This window comes from Mus caroli, chromosome 6 (assembly GCF_900094665.2).
Source record: "Mus caroli chromosome 6, CAROLI_EIJ_v1.1, whole genome shotgun sequence".
NCBI lineage: Eukaryota > Metazoa > Chordata > Mammalia > Rodentia > Muridae > Mus > Mus caroli.
Genome location: NC_034575.1, coordinates 111,350,581 through 111,367,697, shown reverse-complemented (window position 1 = coordinate 111,367,697; position 17,117 = coordinate 111,350,581). Strand labels below are relative to the sequence as shown.

The window sequence follows — 17,117 nt, the reverse complement described above, 5'->3', positions numbered from 1 at the left end:
CCTCCGGCTGGGAGGGTGCCGGAAGTCTGCGGCCCCAAAAGGGTGCTGCCTCAGCAGCTCTGTGGCTCCTGCCTGTCCCAGAAGCCGTCTGCCCCCGTGGTCCCCACTCTGACCTGTAGAGACTAAGCTCGGCGGAGTCCCGGAGCCAAGATGGCGCTCCCTGCAGGCCGACTGGCAAAATGGGAACATTCTTATGATTTCTTATGATTTATAAGGGAACATTCTTATGATTTCTTATGATTTATAAGGGTTTGTGACTTTCTATATGCCTTTTGCATTTGAGCAACTATTGAAGATTATAGGTCAAACAGTCTCAACCTGAGCTCAGATCCCATCCTATTTTTGCTGTGCACCGAGCTGAAGTGGGATATAAACTTACTGGCTTTCTGACTACACATGCCTTCCAACTAGGTTGGGCCCCTGCTGCTTCAGTTCCTTCATAGGAGGTTCAACTCAAGTGTTTTACTAGGCGGACTGCAGAGGACCATGAAAGCGCTCCCTCATGGTCAACTTGCAAAAGAACCCTGGCTGGCCCTGATCAGTCTTCTCCCACCCTCTCATTATCTTCTGAGACCTGAGCCACAGTCTCCACAGTTTCCACGCCTCAGTACTGAGGTGAATGGTATGGTGAGGCCTTTTGTCAGACTCTTGCTCTTAAACTCAGCCCATGACTGGGCTGATAACTTCCAACTCCATTGAGGCCAGAGCCATGATGGTAACATGAACAGAGCCTAGGAGAACAGTGCCTGCACTGGACATTGTGATCACTCACAGCACTCATGGGCTCTAGCATCCAGTGGATGCGCTTAAATTTTATTTTTTTAGCTTAACATTTCATTACCTCATCAAACCTTATATATCACCAGTCATAACCTACCATTTTAAAGGGCAGACAAAAAGGTCTATTCTCAACAACAATCTTGCAATTTTAGTACTGAAACCATTTACAAAGGAGGAAACAAAAGCTAAGAAAGGCAAATTTTTGCCTACAGTTAAAGAATCCCATTTCCTGTCACTTCTGAACTCTGACTGGGGTAGCCAGATAATGTAGCCATGATGGACTGGCTGTGTTCCAATAAAACTTTCTGCACAATATTAAGACAACAGAGGACCACAATTCCCCTTAGAAGATTGCAGACCCATTTTTTGGAATTCAGTAGAAAGCTCTTCTCATGGGCTTAGACCCATAAATGCATAACCTTTCACGTGCTAGACCATCACAGCACCCAGACCCACCAACAGAGCAAACCCTTCAGGTCTGGTGCCTGACGGCTGCTCGCTCTGCACTCCCTGCCCACACATGAAGCTACAAAGCAGTGTCTCCTGTTAGCATGAGCTTCCATGCACTCTTATTAAGTAAGAACAAACCTCTGTGAAGCATTTATTTTTTATTTGTAATTTTAAGCAGAATTAAAATCAATGCAGAAAAACATTAGCTACACTGGGTAAAGGAAGTGACTGAGTGTCTGCTTGTGAGCCCGTGAAGACAGCGTTAGGAGAGCGAGCACGTCACTAAGTGACACACAGAATGGGAGGGCGAGCTGTGAAGGCCCCGCGTGCTCCGCATGCTCTACTGGCTTCCAAAGGCATTCAGGGGGTCATCAAAAATGCTGGCCACTTTGTGCTCAGATCTTTGTTCAGATGCTGCCTCTGCAGATTGGCTTTTGGGTTTGGATGCTTTAGCCTGGAGGCCAGAGGAGAAAATGTCATCTTTAAAAAGAAAAAAAGAAAGATGTTAAGACAGGCAAGCAAGAAAATGGGAACTTGAGACACAAGCACACAAACTGTCAAAGCCCAATTCTAATAACACACTATAAGAGCACCAACATCGAAGTCAAGCCTCTTAGATTCTGGGCCTGGCTCAGTTGGTAGCACCCAACTTTTATAAGGACATATGAACGAACATCGGGTTCTTTCTGAACATAAGTTTCTAGCTACGGAAGTGTGTGCACTTGAAGTCAGAAACAGGAGGATGAAGCGGTTCTCCACCTCAGCGAGGGCCTCACCGCTTGGAACTGCTCTTTCTCTCTTTCTGCCTTCTTTTCACTCTGGATTTTAAGAAGAGTAAGAATGTACAAACAGAAATCCAATACAGGACGCGCTCAGAGCGCACATCTCAGTGGTAAGAATGGAGTCTGGTTCCACTCATATTAGTGCTTCAGACTCTAAGCTTAGCTATGCTCTGCTGCTTACCACGCAATTATATCAGCAGGATTCTACTGCATCAAACTCATCCTGTGTACGTAATGACGTGTACATAATGAAAGACCATGGCATTATCTATATCAAACTAGAGATCTAGATTGTCAATGTGCTAATGGCTACCACTAAGCAGTATTACTGAAAACACTGAAATCAAAGGAGATTTTCCATCATGGACATGGAAGCACATTTAAACTGGGACTGGAAGCAGAAAGGTGTACTTGCTTACTACTGTTACCATGTGAATCACAGTCTTAAAGGATGTACAGCAAGCTTAATACTGGCTAGCTTTAAAGCTTTAATCCCTCCACTTAACAAAATGTTCTAAGTCGTATGACTGCCACATACACATGTATTACAATTTAATAATGAAAGAAAGTCATGCCTGTAACCCCCGCTAAGATCAGGAGTGCACAGGCAGCCAGGGCCACAGCAAGATCATGTGTCAAAAAATGAGCATAGGAAATAAGCAGCCCAAGTCTCTTGTACACTGTACTGTACGACAGACATGTGAGGATGGAGCCCAAGATCTGCCAGGGAGACAGACTCAGCGTGGCTCCGCGACTCAAGGCCCAGGCCTGGAGGGACAAAGAGAGGACACGTGTATTTTGGGCGTCAGTCTGGGTTGACCAACACAGGATGTATCGGGAGGCAAACTTTATAGCTATCAGCACCTGGCTTGCTTGTTAGCTGAGGAGTGGGTGCAGCGTGTTCAGAAACACAGAGGAGCTCAGGGAGCTGCCGAGTCTCACTTGTGACTTCACGGCACAGCCCTGCTCTCTGTTACTGACCCTCCAGTCTCTTGGCTGCTGTCCCCCATTGTCCAGCTAGAATCCTGACTCAACCAGGTTCATGGTCTGCTGATAGCACATGGAAGAAGTTTCTGATAGACTCTCCTTTCAAAGTCATTGGTGGTGTCAGAGGACAGCAGGCGAGCACTAAGAAGTCAATTTCTTCTTCAGGTCAAGTGCTGAGCACCGTCTTAAACCTTGATACTCAGCATAGCCTATGGCTGCCGCATGAAAATGACTAGTCCACCTACATAGCATGTGCTTAGACTAACAGCAAGGAGAACCTACTGGGGAACAAAGTGCAGGAAAGGGCCAACATGACCGACAGCAAACAGCCCACAAGCAGTGGCGTGATCTAGATAAACACTCACCTGTATCATCGTCAAACATGGACTTGGCTGCAACTTTCTTTTTGGACTTTTCTTTGGGTTTTACAGTTAAGTCAGCGAAGATATCAATATTATCATCAAATAAGTTGGGCTCCAAAGTTCTCCCCTTCTCTCTCTTCTTTGGAAAAGGTTTAACTGCTTCCGTAGCAAATATATCATCCTAGTTAAGTCCAAAAACATTTTATTTTTTGTTGTAAATAAAAGCATTTTTAAAACTAAAGTAGCTCAATAATTTATAGAAATGCACTGTCAGGCACAGTCTCCCCTGAGGACTGGAAGACACTCCCCCAGGTCTCTGCAAAACTCACCCTCACCATCTGCAAATGGCAGCTCTGCAGTGAGGTCCTGAGGGTGGCCTGGAGAGCAGCGTCCCACTGCACCCAGCCACTCTGCCCCACATAATGTTTGTCGTGACATTTCATGCCATCTGAGATCACCTTCACCACCTAATGCTCAGTTTGGATCTCAGGCCTTGAGATGTCAGGATGCCCTGGCTATCCTGCTGCACCGCAACCACTGTGCTCATAGATACCTGCTGAACAACTACTACAACAGCTTATTGTCAAAACTCGGCTAGTCAGGGTCCCAACCAGCACCAGCGCTTAAACACACAGCTGTGCCAAGAGAGGTCATGCATGTCACAGAATGACATGCCAACAAAGCTGACCGCAGCACCATTCTACAAACTCTTTAAAACATTAAACAAAAAATAATGAAAATCATGTACACATGCTATGCTATGCTATGCTATGCTATGCTATGCTATGCTATGCTATGCTATACTAAATAAAAAGGCCCAGGGCTTATGCTGCCGTTCCGTATAGCATCTGCCTAACATGTACTGGGTTTTGAGCTCTATCCCCTGCACTACAATAACATTTTTAAAAATAATCCAACACTTATAACAGATTAAAGGCAGCAAGAACTACCCCTGGATGAAACAAACCACTTCAAGTAAATTTTAGGGTTATTAACAAAGAGATCTAATTGTGGTTAATAAGTAGATAGGAGACATGCACAAAACATATAACATAAACTATAGTTCAAAAAGCCAATCAGCTATTTTCCTTAAAGGCCCAAACATGAAATAATGTGTGTTACCTCAAAGATGTCATGAGTTTTTGACACACTGTCTTGATGGCTGTCAGATTTCCTCTCATTCTTTTTGCCTCTCGGATCTGCAAAGAGATCCTCCTCGTCTTCAAGGAGAGGGAAAGGGTTTCTGTTCTTTGCTGCTCTCGGCTTCACAGACTGGAAAAGATCCTCGGCGCTGCTGTCCTCACTGAGATCAGGAAATGCCAGGCTCTTCTCCTTACGCCCTCCTGACAAGTGGGACGGGGGCTCCCCGGCCTTGACGCCTGCTCCCTCCACGGACTGTGATCCTATGCTCTTGGGAAAGATGTCCCCAGAATCAAACAGGTCAGCCTCGTTTCCAGTCTGAGGCCGGGACTTTACAAAGAAGCTCCTGTCGGCTGCAGATAGAACAGGTCCACCTTCCCAAGGTGGGGCCGTGGCTGTCTCAGAGCTGCTCTCTCCACTGGCCATCCTGGGCTGCAGAAGAGGCTGATGGCCGTTTGTTAGGACGGGACTACTGCTCAACTGCGCAACAGGTCCTCTATCCACAGTCACATCCTCAGCCTCACTGGACTCCTGGGCAGCCAGGCGTCGAGCAGCACGGGTCTGAGGTCTCCGCTTTCCTCTCACTTTAACACGACTCTGCAATGGCAAACACATTCCATGATCTGAAGGAAACGCGTTCAAGGCGAACAGCAAAGACTCTAACTCAAAACACTTTGCTGTTTGGTTTTACCTCAATTAGGATTACAGCGGTTTTTAACCTTCCTAATGCTACAGTCCTTTAATACACTTCTTTATGTCACGGTGACATGAAGTATAAAATTATTTCATTGCTACGTCATAACTATAGTTACTTTTATCTCAATGTAAATATCTAATATTCAGGATATCTGATGTGACCCTGAAGGGGGTGGAAACCCACAGGTTGAAAACCTGACCTAAAGGAAAGAGAAAGTTAGTTACTGTTCCTAAAGAAGCTGGCAATTCCTAGCCCTCCAGGACTTAGTCCTCCTTACACTTGAGTACTCTCTGTTTCTTAAGCTTTCATTCTAAAGACCTTCGGTGCATGCGCATTGGTGTTCTGCCTGTACTGTGTGCATGCAAAGCCTGAGGAGGCCATAGAAAGGAGTTAAGTTGTGAGCAGCCCTGTGGGGGCTGGAAATTGAAGCCCAGTCCTCTGAAGCAGACAGTGATCTCTCTCAACCATTCGCACCACCTCCCACCCCTGTTTTATATTCTTTTGAGAACAGTTTCCTGTAAAGGGGCTCACTGTTGCTGGAACCTCAGCAAGGCAAGCAGCTGTGCTGTGCTCTGTGACTCAAAACACAGGTCACAAACCTGGCACCTCCTCAGCCCTTAGTTCAAAGTCAGGTACCTTACAAAAAAGAACTGAGAGGGATTCTAGCACCAACTTTATCAGGATCTAGGAGCAAGGAGGGGTGAGGTAAGAGACAGGCAACTGATGGTGTTCTTCTCTTCCAAGTCAACAGACACCAGTTCCACCATTAGACGCTGTGTGTAAACTGCGGGTGGAGTGTGTGATCACTCCTCAGAAGAGGAATCTCTTAATAATTAGGATTTAATATTTCTGATAAATTCCAAAATATAAAATCACATTTTGGACTACATAATTATGTTTACTTGCTTCAAAGAAATATGATCTTAGGAGGCTTTGAGTGGTAAGGGTGGGAACCTGAGTTGGGGGTAGACATAACCAAGATACATTACATTATATGCAATACATGAACTTGACAAAGAATAAATAAAAGATAACCTTTTTTTAAAAAAACCCACAAGTTTAGGAAGTAGCTAATTTAAGCTTGAACACTAACAAAAATAATAGTTTTTTTTTAATATTGAGAAAATGGATCTGAAAACTAAAAATTAATTTATCATCCAGGAACAGGTCACCCTGGGTTCTGCTGCCTACTTGAACACCTGTTAAGACTTTAGAGAGAAGGGAGATCGGATAGAAAAAAACCTCCCTAACATAGAAAGAAAACGTCCAAGAGTTCATTTGGAGTCCACAGAGGACGCCTTCTGCAGCAGCTTTCCTCTTCCTAAGCCGGCAGGAACTGCTTGGGATCCCAGAGAAGAGGCCCGAGCTACAGTAAGCAGGTTAAACCAGGGAAGTGAGGTCTGTGTGGTGCTCTAGAGCATTCTGGGAGAAGCACCAGGGCCAGTGGTCAGCAATGGGACATAACATGGTGACTGCAAGTATCTAATGATCAGCAGGAAAATTAGAACAGAAGTAGGTAATGGAAAATCAGGCACAATTAAGAAACTGAAGAGAGGTCGAAGGGAGGAAGATGAGACGCATCCTTCAGGGGGAAATAAGGCTGAACTACATCAGCTGTGCGGACTAGTCTAGAAGGAAGCAAGCAGCTGGGTGGGTCTGGCTAAAAGGAAAACAAACAAAAGACAGTTGATCACCTTGTTTGCACTGTGTAAGGTGTCTGCCTGGGCTGGAAGATCGAAACTCACACCAGCCTCCACACTCCCAGGAAGAGTGGGCACACTTTCCAGGATGTGGCTCCTTCCAGGTTCAGATGAAGGAAAAGCTAATTCGGATGAAACAGGCTTTGTTCCTGGGATCTGCAGAGCCACTGTAGGCAGCAGAGCTGCTGGGTTAATTGCTAAATTTGCCTAAAGAAGAAAAGTGGAACTCAGTATTTGTTCTTAAACACAGAAGCAGATTACCATTTCTGTGACACAGGATATCTGTGTTGCACACAGTAGAATACAAGAGAATATGAATGCAGAAAAATCACCTGATCCAGGCTCAGTGGGGCACATACTTGTGCCCATCACTGGGATCAAAAGACATTAAAGAGCAGCACATAAGAAGCAACAACTAGGCAAGGGTGGAGGGTATGGTGTTGGCGGGGGAAGAGATGAGAGAATGCTTGGTAGCAGCTGAAAAAACTGAAAATCCACAAATTTGATAGGTGCCACAGGCAGGCAATGAAGACTCCAGATCCAATATAATTACTTGTATTTTCCCGATGCGACTGGATGGCTCTCTGCTTTTAAATGGAGTCAGACCTGAAGAATCCTGTGTGAAATTAAATTCAATTAAAAATCCATTGAGGAAACAGGCAACAGACTGTCTCTTGGGTTACACTCACAGCTGTAAGCGAATCTGACGGGCCAAAGCTGTCCCTATCTGCAGCTCCTTAGCTCTGCCCTGGAACCTCACAGCGCCTGCCAGCTAGCAATTCTTCACTGACGCCTCCTCCAGCATGGAGGACAGAAGGCTGCCATTTGACAGAACCATGGAGTAAAGGGTGACACTGGTGACGAGTGAGAATAGAGCAGTAGCTTTGTCAGAACATAACTTGATGAGTTATTCAACTTGGCAAATACCAAACGCACGCGTGCTCGTCCACGACCATCATGATGCCCAAGTTCTAAACACAAAAGCATCTGTCTTCCAGATGACATAAGAGATTAACTAAGATCCGGGCAGTGGTGGCGCAGGCTTTTAATCCCAGCACTTGGGAGGCAGAGGCAGGTGGATCTACAGAGTGAGTTCCAGGACAGCCAGGGCTACACAGAGAAACCCTGTCTCAAAAAACCAAAAAAACAACAACCACCACCAAAAGAGATTAATAACTAAGTGTCTCATCTCCAACCACAGGCATGGAAGCCTCAGTGAAATCCAGAGACACCTGGAACTGTCTGGCTTCCTTCGTGGAGAAGCCCCACATCACACAGAGAGGACTAGTAGAAGAGAGGTCACATACCAACTCTCTTAGGGCACTTAGAAAGAAGCAAGAAATCAGACGTCATTTGTACTAATTAGAACATAATTCTACTCCAAGGAAGTCTGGAGGGAGAAATGGGAATGCTAGTGAAAAGCGATTCATGATCCCATCTTACATCAAATTCTAAATACGGTGATGATTAAATATAGAACAGGTTTCTCCAGTGGAGAAAAGGTGGGGATAAAAGACTACAGTGAAAGAGGGGGTGTTGGTGGCCATTTCCCCCTTAGCTAAGAATTCTCAGTAACTCTGGGCCTGTGCAATGGGCTTGTCTATAGAGGCATGCAAACAGGCGCTGGGCCCTCACGGAGATCAGTCCTAACCTGTGCTGGTTCTGTTTTCCATGTGCTTTTTTCTTTGCTACCTTGAGTAGAGTCAAGAGGGTCCTGGTTCTTTAAAGAAACAGGGTGGTCTTTTTTCAGTGTTCCTTTTTTTTCTGGTACCTTCAAAAGAAAAAAACACCAAAGTTGATCATGCATCTTCAAGTTTTAAATAATAATGAACAGAGGAGCCTGGCCTCTGGGCTCCATTCTAAAATGATGGCTAACCAACTCATAGGCAGCATTTCAGAAATCCCATCCTAAGCACGGTGGTGTTTCTAGGGATGAGATGCAGCTCAGTGGGAGAAGGATGGCCCAGCAAGTACAAGGTTTTGAGGGGAAAATGAAAATAACTTACACAGGAGTCCTTTCTGCAATTAAAAGGATAAAATTATACCTAGTACAGCAGGGACAAAATATACTCAGACTTAAAGGTTTGCATCTGAAAGGCATAGAACATAGGTCCTTCAATAAACTCTTCAAAAATCAAAGAAGACTGTACCACAATCAGAGAGTCTGGCTTAATTAATGTTATGAACTGGGAGTATATATATATATATATATATATATATATATATACACACACTGCTGTATATATGCTCTGTCACTTGTTTACTGGTAAGCCTTACAAGTCTCTGGCAATTTTCTCTCTTAAAACTGGACTCCCTCTACTCCCTGAGCCTGAGAATAAAAAGCCGGTACCACAGGCTGAGTCTTGGCAGAGCTGAAGAGATCATCATCTTCATCATCACCGAAGAGGCTCCCACCACTTGGCACTGACGACTGAAAGACATTACACTCAGATTACACATCCAAAAGTCAATCAATTCCCATAGAGCTGGGTGAGCCACACCACCTCTAACACAGAGGGACTCAGTGGGAACTAAACCCTGGGACTCAGTGGGAACTAACCCTGGGACTCAGTGGGAACTAACCCTGGGACTCAGTGGGAACTAACCCTGATTTTTTTGGTGCCAGCAAAAAGATCAACATCTGGGTCATTGTCCTTCTGCAGCTTGTGGCTGAAAAGCAGCTCTTCATCCTGGAAGACTCCTGTGCTCTTAGGGCGGCTGTCAGTTTTGAGACCCTGGGCAAAAGACAAGATCAAGAATGGATACAACGAAGACCCCCTGGTAGAAGTTTGACCACAGCCTATGTACCAAACAGCAGGAAAAAGCCATTCACACAACAGATATTATATAGCTTCCCAAAATAGTGATGGTAAATGAATTATCAAAAGTAATGGTGAATAAATTTGTAAACTCAGATAAGATATGCATCATCTTTCAACCTGCAAGCAGTAGCTGAGTTTTCTATTACCTTCATCCCACCCACTCCTTACCCATTAGCTTCGTAAGGAGTGAAAAAGCAGCACCCTGGGGGTTGGGAGAACAAGGCCAAACCACACTGAGTTCTCCATTTCATCCAGGAAGAACAATGCAAAAATCACCAGGAACAATTTCTTTGGCTTGATATAAAAAGGAAGAGGGCTAGGGAGATGGCTCAGTGGGCAGTGCTTACTGCACAAGTGTAAGGACCTAAGTCCCACCATCCCATCACCCACCTAACACACCTGGGCGTGGCAGCACACAGCTACAGCCCCAGTACTTGGTAATCTACAGGAAATACAACCTAGGGTTTATTTTTTTTAATTAATTACAATAAAAGTCATTGATTTTTTTTTTCCAACACAGAGTTATGAAACCATAACAATCTAAAAATCTACCCTTGTACCTCACTCACCCCTCAAAAAAAGCCAAACAATGACTGGGCATGTACTCTGTCTACCCTCTCCTCTCAGCCACTTGAGCAGTGTGCACACAGGTGCACATGCGGGAGAAAGCAAAGCCACGTCAGTTGTCTTTACTCACTCTCCAGTCACTCTCCACCTTCATGACAGGGGCTTTCACTGAACCTAGAGCCACAATTTGGCAAGAAGGACAGGCTGGCCAGCCATGAAGGGAACAGTCAGTTCTCTGCTTCCATCTCCACAGGTTCTGAGGCTAGAACTCAGGCCCTCAGACTTGTGCTGCAAGCACCTTTCTCAGTAAGTCCTCTCACTGGCCCATGCATGGTCCATACTTTTGCATGTGTAACTCTTGCAATGTTTAAAAAAAAAGAAAAAAGAAAAACCTCGTGGGGCCATATTAGACATTAGCTGCCATTGGAGGCACATGGGGAGATGAACTGACGTGAACCCCTCACTGGGATCCCCTGCAACACATACCCCAAGGATGGCTAGGAACACCCTTCAACACACTGGGAAACATCTCAGTGCACGCATGCCTTGGGCAGGAAGCGGCTGGGACGTGACCCAGGTCCCACTAGCTGCCTCCAGCACGTGACTCCTCAAGGACCCTCCTTTCAGACTTGAAACTGCAGCGATGGCGACTCCACTCTTCTTCCTTTTCACCATTCTCAGAAGAGCCTGCTCTCAGCTCTTAAAAGTGAGCCCTGTGGTTGGGGCCGAGCTCTGCTGCACAGGGAGTGGCTCCTCATGGTGGTGTTCTGGTTTCTAGAGGCTTCCATGGCACTACAGGCAGAGCCATGGGACTTTAAACCTCACATCCTTGCAATGCTTTCAATAACTATTCCTAAGTATTTTAATTTTTTGTTGATGCTGTAAATGGGATTTCTTACTTTTATTTTCAGATAAGACTATATAAACATGCCCCAGTGTGGGGGAATGTCAGGGTCAGAAAGCGGGAGTAGGTGGGTAGGTTAGCAAGGGGGTGGGAGAAGGGACAGGGGGAGGGTGTTTTTCTGAGGGGAAACCAGGAAAGGGGATAACATTCGAAATGTAAATAAAGAAAATATCAAATAAAATAAACAAATAAATGTGAGGTAACTTCCAAAAAAAGACTATATAAAGCTATAATATATTAATATATTGATTTTCTATCCTGCAGTGTTGCTTAGCTATTCTGTCATTTTAAGGTTCCCTATTCCCTGACAGAACCAGCTTCTAACATGGACACCCCACCTAGAGCCTCCCATAAAAGGCTAGGGAGACTGGCAAGAGTGAGCAGCCTTGTCTCACATGTGATCTCAAGGGATCTTCTAGCTGAGTTTTCTATTACCTTCATCCCACCCACTCCTTACCCATTAGCTTCGTAAGGAGTGAAAAAGCAGCACCCTGGGGGTTGGGAGAACAAGGCCAAACCACACTGAGTTCTCCATTTCATCCAGGAAGAACAATGCAAAAATCACCAGGAACAATTTCTTTGGCTTGATATAAAAAGGAAGAGGGCTAGGGAGATGGCTCAGTGGGCAGTGCTTACTGCACAAGTGTAAGGACCTAAGTCCCACTTAGGGACTTAGAGAAGAACTCAAGTGAGCAGCCTTGTCTCACATGTGATCTGCTTGTGTGCAGCCTTAAGCATGTCACCTGTGGGCCTCCCAGATCCTCTGACCAAACTGAGGCTACTTCCTTCTACATTTCATATGATGCCTGATTTCCGTTGTTTTTTAATTATGAAGTGACTTGGACTTTTTCTTTTTTTTTATTAGATATTTTCTTTATTTACATTTCAAATGCTATCCCCTTTCCTAGTTTCCCCTCCAAAAATCCCCTATTCCCTCCCCACTGCCCCTGCTCCCCAACCTACCTGCTCCCACTTCCTGGCCCTGGCATTCTCCTATACTGGGGCATAGAATCTTCCCAGGACCAAGGGCCCCTCCTCCCATTGATGACCAACAAGGCCATCTTCTGCTACATATACAGCTAGAGCCACAAGTCCCTCCATGTGTTTTCTTTGATGGGTGGTTTAGTCCCAGGGAGCTCTGGGGTTACTGGTTAGTTCATACTGTTGTTCCTCCTAGATTCGAACTTTTTCAAATATCCTTTCTGCATCTATCAATATATTTTATTAATATATTACATGGACTGATTTTCAAGGTCAGCTACCCTTGTATTCTCAGGAGAAAGCCCACTTATGCAGTATTATACTCTTACTTCCCTAAATTAGGTTTACCAGGACTGTTTAAGCATTTTATCATCTACTTTCAGAAAATACTCGTCTGCAGTTTTAATAGATATCTGGTCTTCAGGCTAGAGTGGTTAAGAGCATTGGCGTCTCTTCCAGAAGACAACAGATTTGATTCCCACCCCCCACATAGTGACTTACAACCATCTGTACCTCCAGTTGCAGATGATCTAATGCCCTCTTCTGGCTTCTGTGGGCACTGGGCACTCATGTGATGCACAGACATATATGTATACACAAAATACTCATACACATAAAATAAAAATTTTTAGAAAGATGTATACAGGCTGGCAAGATGGCTCAGTGGGTAAGAGCACACTGACTGCTCTTTCGAAGGACCTGAGTTCAGATCCCAGCAACCACATGGTTGCTCACAACCACCCATAATGAGATCTGACGCCCTCTTCTGGTGCGTCTGAAGACAGCTACAGCGTACTTATTTATAATAAATCTTTGGGCTGGAGCGAACAGGGCCAACTAGAGCAAGCAAAGGTCCTAAATTCAATTCCCAACAACCACATGAAGGCTCACAACCATCTGTACAGCTACAGTGTACTCATATACATAAAATACATAAATCTTTTTTTTTTTTTTTATTTATTTATTTATTATATGTAAGTACACTGTAGCTGTCTTCAGACACTCCAGAAGAGGGCGCAAGATCTCCTAATAGACCAGGCTGGTCTCAAACTCAGAAATCCGCCTGCCTCTGCCTCCCGAGTGCTGGGATTAAAGGCGTGCGCCACCACGCCCGGCGTATANAGCAAAGGTCCTAAATTCAATTCCCAACAACCACATGAAGGCTCACAACCATCTGTACAGCTACAGTGTACTCATATACATAAAATACATAAATCATTTTTTTTTTTTTTTTTTTTTTTTTTTTTGCTTTTCGAGACACGGTTTCTCTGTATAGCCCTGGCTGTCCTGGAGCTCACTTTGTCTAATAGACCAGGCTGGTCTCAAACTCAGAAATCCGCCTGCCTCTGCCTCCCGAGTGCTGGGATTAAAGGCGTGCGCCACCACGCCCGGCGTATAAATAAATCTTTAAAAAAATATGTATCCATCTAGTTTGGGTTCAGAACAGTACCAGGCTCCGAGCAAGGCTCTGTGCCTCAGTGACATCTACTGGAGCACGCAGTGTTTGCCATTCTAGATCTAGGCTACCTCACTGGACGCTACTGTCCAGTTCCATCCACTCACTCAGACTTTATGATGTTATTTTTTGTTACAATTGAGTGTTATTCCATTGTATACCCAGACCACATTCTCATGATTCAGTAATGCGCTGAAGGACGTATAGGGTTTTTCCATTGTTTGGCTATTGAGAATGGAGCAGCAGTGACTACAGCTGAGCAGCGTCAGTGGATAGGAAGTCAAATCCTTGGACATACACCCGCAGGGAATGCTGTAGCTAGATCCTATGGTAGATCTACTTGTAGTGCTTTGGAAATTCTGTACCCTCACTTCTGGAGTAGCTGCCCACTGTGCAGTCCCATGGCAGCGGTGAGGGCTCCACTTCCCCACGCTGCTCTAGCATCTGCTGTCAGTGGTCTGCTTGATCTCAACCACTCTGACCTGCGTAAGGTGAAATCGCGAAAGTAGTGAGGAAAATACAGAGGGAGGGTGAGGAATGAGGACAGAGAGTGAACAACATTAAAGATGTTTAAAAAGCCACAGGCAAGTACAGAATTTTATAAGGCTACTAAAAAATACATATTTATACAAATATATATGTATATATAATTTAAATAGAATTATATGCATGGCATGAAAAATATTCCCTGCAAAAGCCAAAAATTAACTAACAAAAGCCTAGGTTCCAAGCATAGGAAACATCCCTTCACACTGCTGGCCAGAGAGGGGGAATTCCAAGAGACATCCAAACAATATATGTTACTGTCATTGTCCTTGATTGTCTCCAAGAACATGAAGGTAAAAAGGACCGTGGTGTTGGAGTCACCATATACTGCACCACACACTACTTAGAGCAACTGAGCTAGAACTGCCCTGGAAGTCTCCTTCCCTAATGACTGCCTCTCAACCCCTGAAAGGTGCTATGCTAGCTGCCAAGGGAAAAAAATCACTAGTCCTGCCTAGTCAGGAAGCCTACAAACACAATGATGGCCCAGCAAGACCTCCCAATCGGTGTAATAGTGGCATTTTTACTCTGGCTGCAAACAAAAGCTGTCTAACGGACTGAAGGCTCTCTCAGTACGAGGAAATGCATGTCTACTACTGTAACCCCAGCCCAATACTAGAGAAACAATAGATCCTAGAAGAAAACCTAGTACTGACATTTTCCTAAACCAATTCAATTTCTAACTATACTCTAAGTATTATCTCTGTGCCTGTAGATGGGTGTAGGTTCTTTGTGCAGCAGTGACCACCACAGAGATCTAAGACCACCGGCAGAAGACCAACTACAAGAAAACTCATATGGCCTGAAAAATCAAACAGTTTTCCTACAGCCCTTACTTCAGAGAAAGGCTGATACCTGGTAAAGGTCCTTCTTCCACTGGTACTTCTAACCTGAAGGCTAGCCTGACAGAAGTATACACGTTTGCCAACTCCCCTCTCCTACTGTGCACTTTCATATACAGCCAAGTTTCCCAGGAACAAGGTCTGGACATCTCAGAAGCAAGTGAGACTGAGAGGCGAGCTACTGACTTATTCCCAAACATCTGACCAAAGAGGATTATTCAGACTTACACTAAAAGCTCAGACTTCCTCGGGCCTCAGGCCAGCACCAGCGCCCTGCTTGGAAGGGAATCCCTTGTGTCATCGACACCCCACACACATACTACTCTTGCACACGTACTGCTCTTGCACACGTACTGCTCTTGCACACATACTACTCTTGCACACGCACTACTCTTGCACACGTACTATTGCACACATACTGCTCTTGCACACATACTACTCTTGCACACGCACTACTCTTGCACACGCACCACTCTCTGCTCACCTTCTCCCGTCCGTCCTGTGGTGCGCAGGTGCTGCTTTCATCCTCTACTTTGTCCTCATCCTCATCAAACAAACTGAGCACAGTTCTGGTTCTACCCTTGGCTCCTTTGTCCAATGGAGATGAAGAAGAAAATATATCAGAAGGCCCACCTGCTTCCTGAGCAGATACTGGTAAAAGTCCTTCCTATAAACAAACAAAAATAAGGAAAAAATTAGTAACTAGAAATCAAAATCCTCCCATGGGTCTTCACAAGCTTGACAATGAGTCAGTGGCTGCCTTGTTCACAGGACACAATACAACACACTTTATCACAACCCAGACTACCCTGTGACAAAGCAGTACAGTCGTCAAGAAGCCTATGCAGACAATCCTCAGTTAAAAATAGTTTTTCTAGTCATGCTAAGCAGAGGCCCCTCTTCCTTCTACAACGTGAGAGGGCAGCTACAACCCTGATGCACACAGGTTACTTATTTACTAATAAGTAATTCTAAACTAGAACATTAATAAGTGTCAATCATTAGAATCATTGGGATCACCCAATTCTTACTTTAATATGTAAGTCCCAGAGGAAAATCTAACCAGCAAATTCACACGCTGTCGTCTTCCATTATTCATGCACATACAATTTCTAATATAACACTAAAAATGCAAGATTAATCCACGCAATAGGATCACAATTCTGGCAAGATAGTGTTGGTCAAAACAATTACTATTGTATGCATCACTAAAAAAGAAAGATGATTTCCAACTAGTTAATCATACCATAAACTGCAGAGCGCATCCCAAGCTTCCAAATGGAAAAGCCTGTTTCATTAGATGCATGATAATGTGAGAAATCAGTCCTGCTTACTCTGTGAAAGGCAATGTGCCAGTGCTTATGACTGAAAGAGAAGCAAACAAAGCTACTCCTCACACGTTCACCTGACTGAGGGACAGAGAGAGAGAGAGAGAGAGAGAGACTCAGGTCCACATGTAGCCACTAGGAGGGACGATCACAGTGACTCGGGGACAGAGTCTCACTGCAGCTGTAAGGACCGCTGTGAGAAACATGAATGGCATGCCCTTCTCACGGGCCCTGGGAGGAACTGAACCTGAGCAGCAGGACCTACAGAGCACGGGGAGCCAGGGAAAGCAGTGGCACTGCAGAGACAGAAAGCAACTGTTGACATGAGTCCCCTGTCACATGGCAATATTAGCTGGAAGCCTCCAAAGAGACAACAAACCCTCAAAGCAGAAAGCTAATGTTCAGAAGAAACCCCATTTCACTTTGCTCTGATGTAGTCAGCATCAACCAGAAGAAAGAGCCTGGTAACCTAACTTCCTGAATGTGACCTCTAACTCAGAAGTGAGGAGCACAGAGCAAGGCAAACGGGAGCTGCAGAGAAGCAAATGACGAAAACACAGAGCAAGTCACCATGGAAATGAGAGGAAGAAAGTACTCTGCAAGCCGGGCGTGGTGGCACACGCCTTTAATCCCAGCACTCGGGAGGCAGAGGCAGGCGGATTTCTGAGTTCGAGGCCAGCCTGGTCTACAAAGTGAGTTCCAGGACAGCCAGGACTATACAGAGAAACCCTGTCTCAAAAACAAAAAACAAAAAACAAAAAGAAAAAAGAAAA

The 17,117-nt window shown here is 44.9% G+C and overlaps 1 protein-coding gene across 2 annotated transcripts in view; it reads right to left on the bottom strand.

Annotated features, from left to right (window-relative positions):
- Positions 1 to 1,373: 1,373 nt before the first annotated feature.
- The window catches only part of Washc2c (WASH complex subunit 2C), a 54,436-nt gene continuing 38,692 nt past the window's right edge, over positions 1,374 to 17,117 (bottom strand). For both annotated transcript variants that reach the window (XM_021164675.2, XM_021164676.2), the window contains exons 23-31: positions 15,501 to 15,683; positions 9,505 to 9,633; positions 9,249 to 9,329; positions 8,550 to 8,669; positions 7,452 to 7,514; positions 6,893 to 7,105; positions 4,484 to 5,098; positions 3,365 to 3,542; positions 1,374 to 1,710 (exon numbers count right to left, since the gene is read on the bottom strand). In XM_021164675.2, coding sequence (XP_021020334.1) covers positions 1,571 to 1,710; positions 3,365 to 3,542; positions 4,484 to 5,098; positions 6,893 to 7,105; positions 7,452 to 7,514; positions 8,550 to 8,669; positions 9,249 to 9,329; positions 9,505 to 9,633; positions 15,501 to 15,683 — 1,722 coding nt within the window. In that variant the 3' untranslated portion in view covers positions 1,374 to 1,570. The remainder of the gene's footprint in view (positions 1,711 to 3,364; positions 3,543 to 4,483; positions 5,099 to 6,892; positions 7,106 to 7,451; positions 7,515 to 8,549; positions 8,670 to 9,248; positions 9,330 to 9,504; positions 9,634 to 15,500; positions 15,684 to 17,117) is intronic.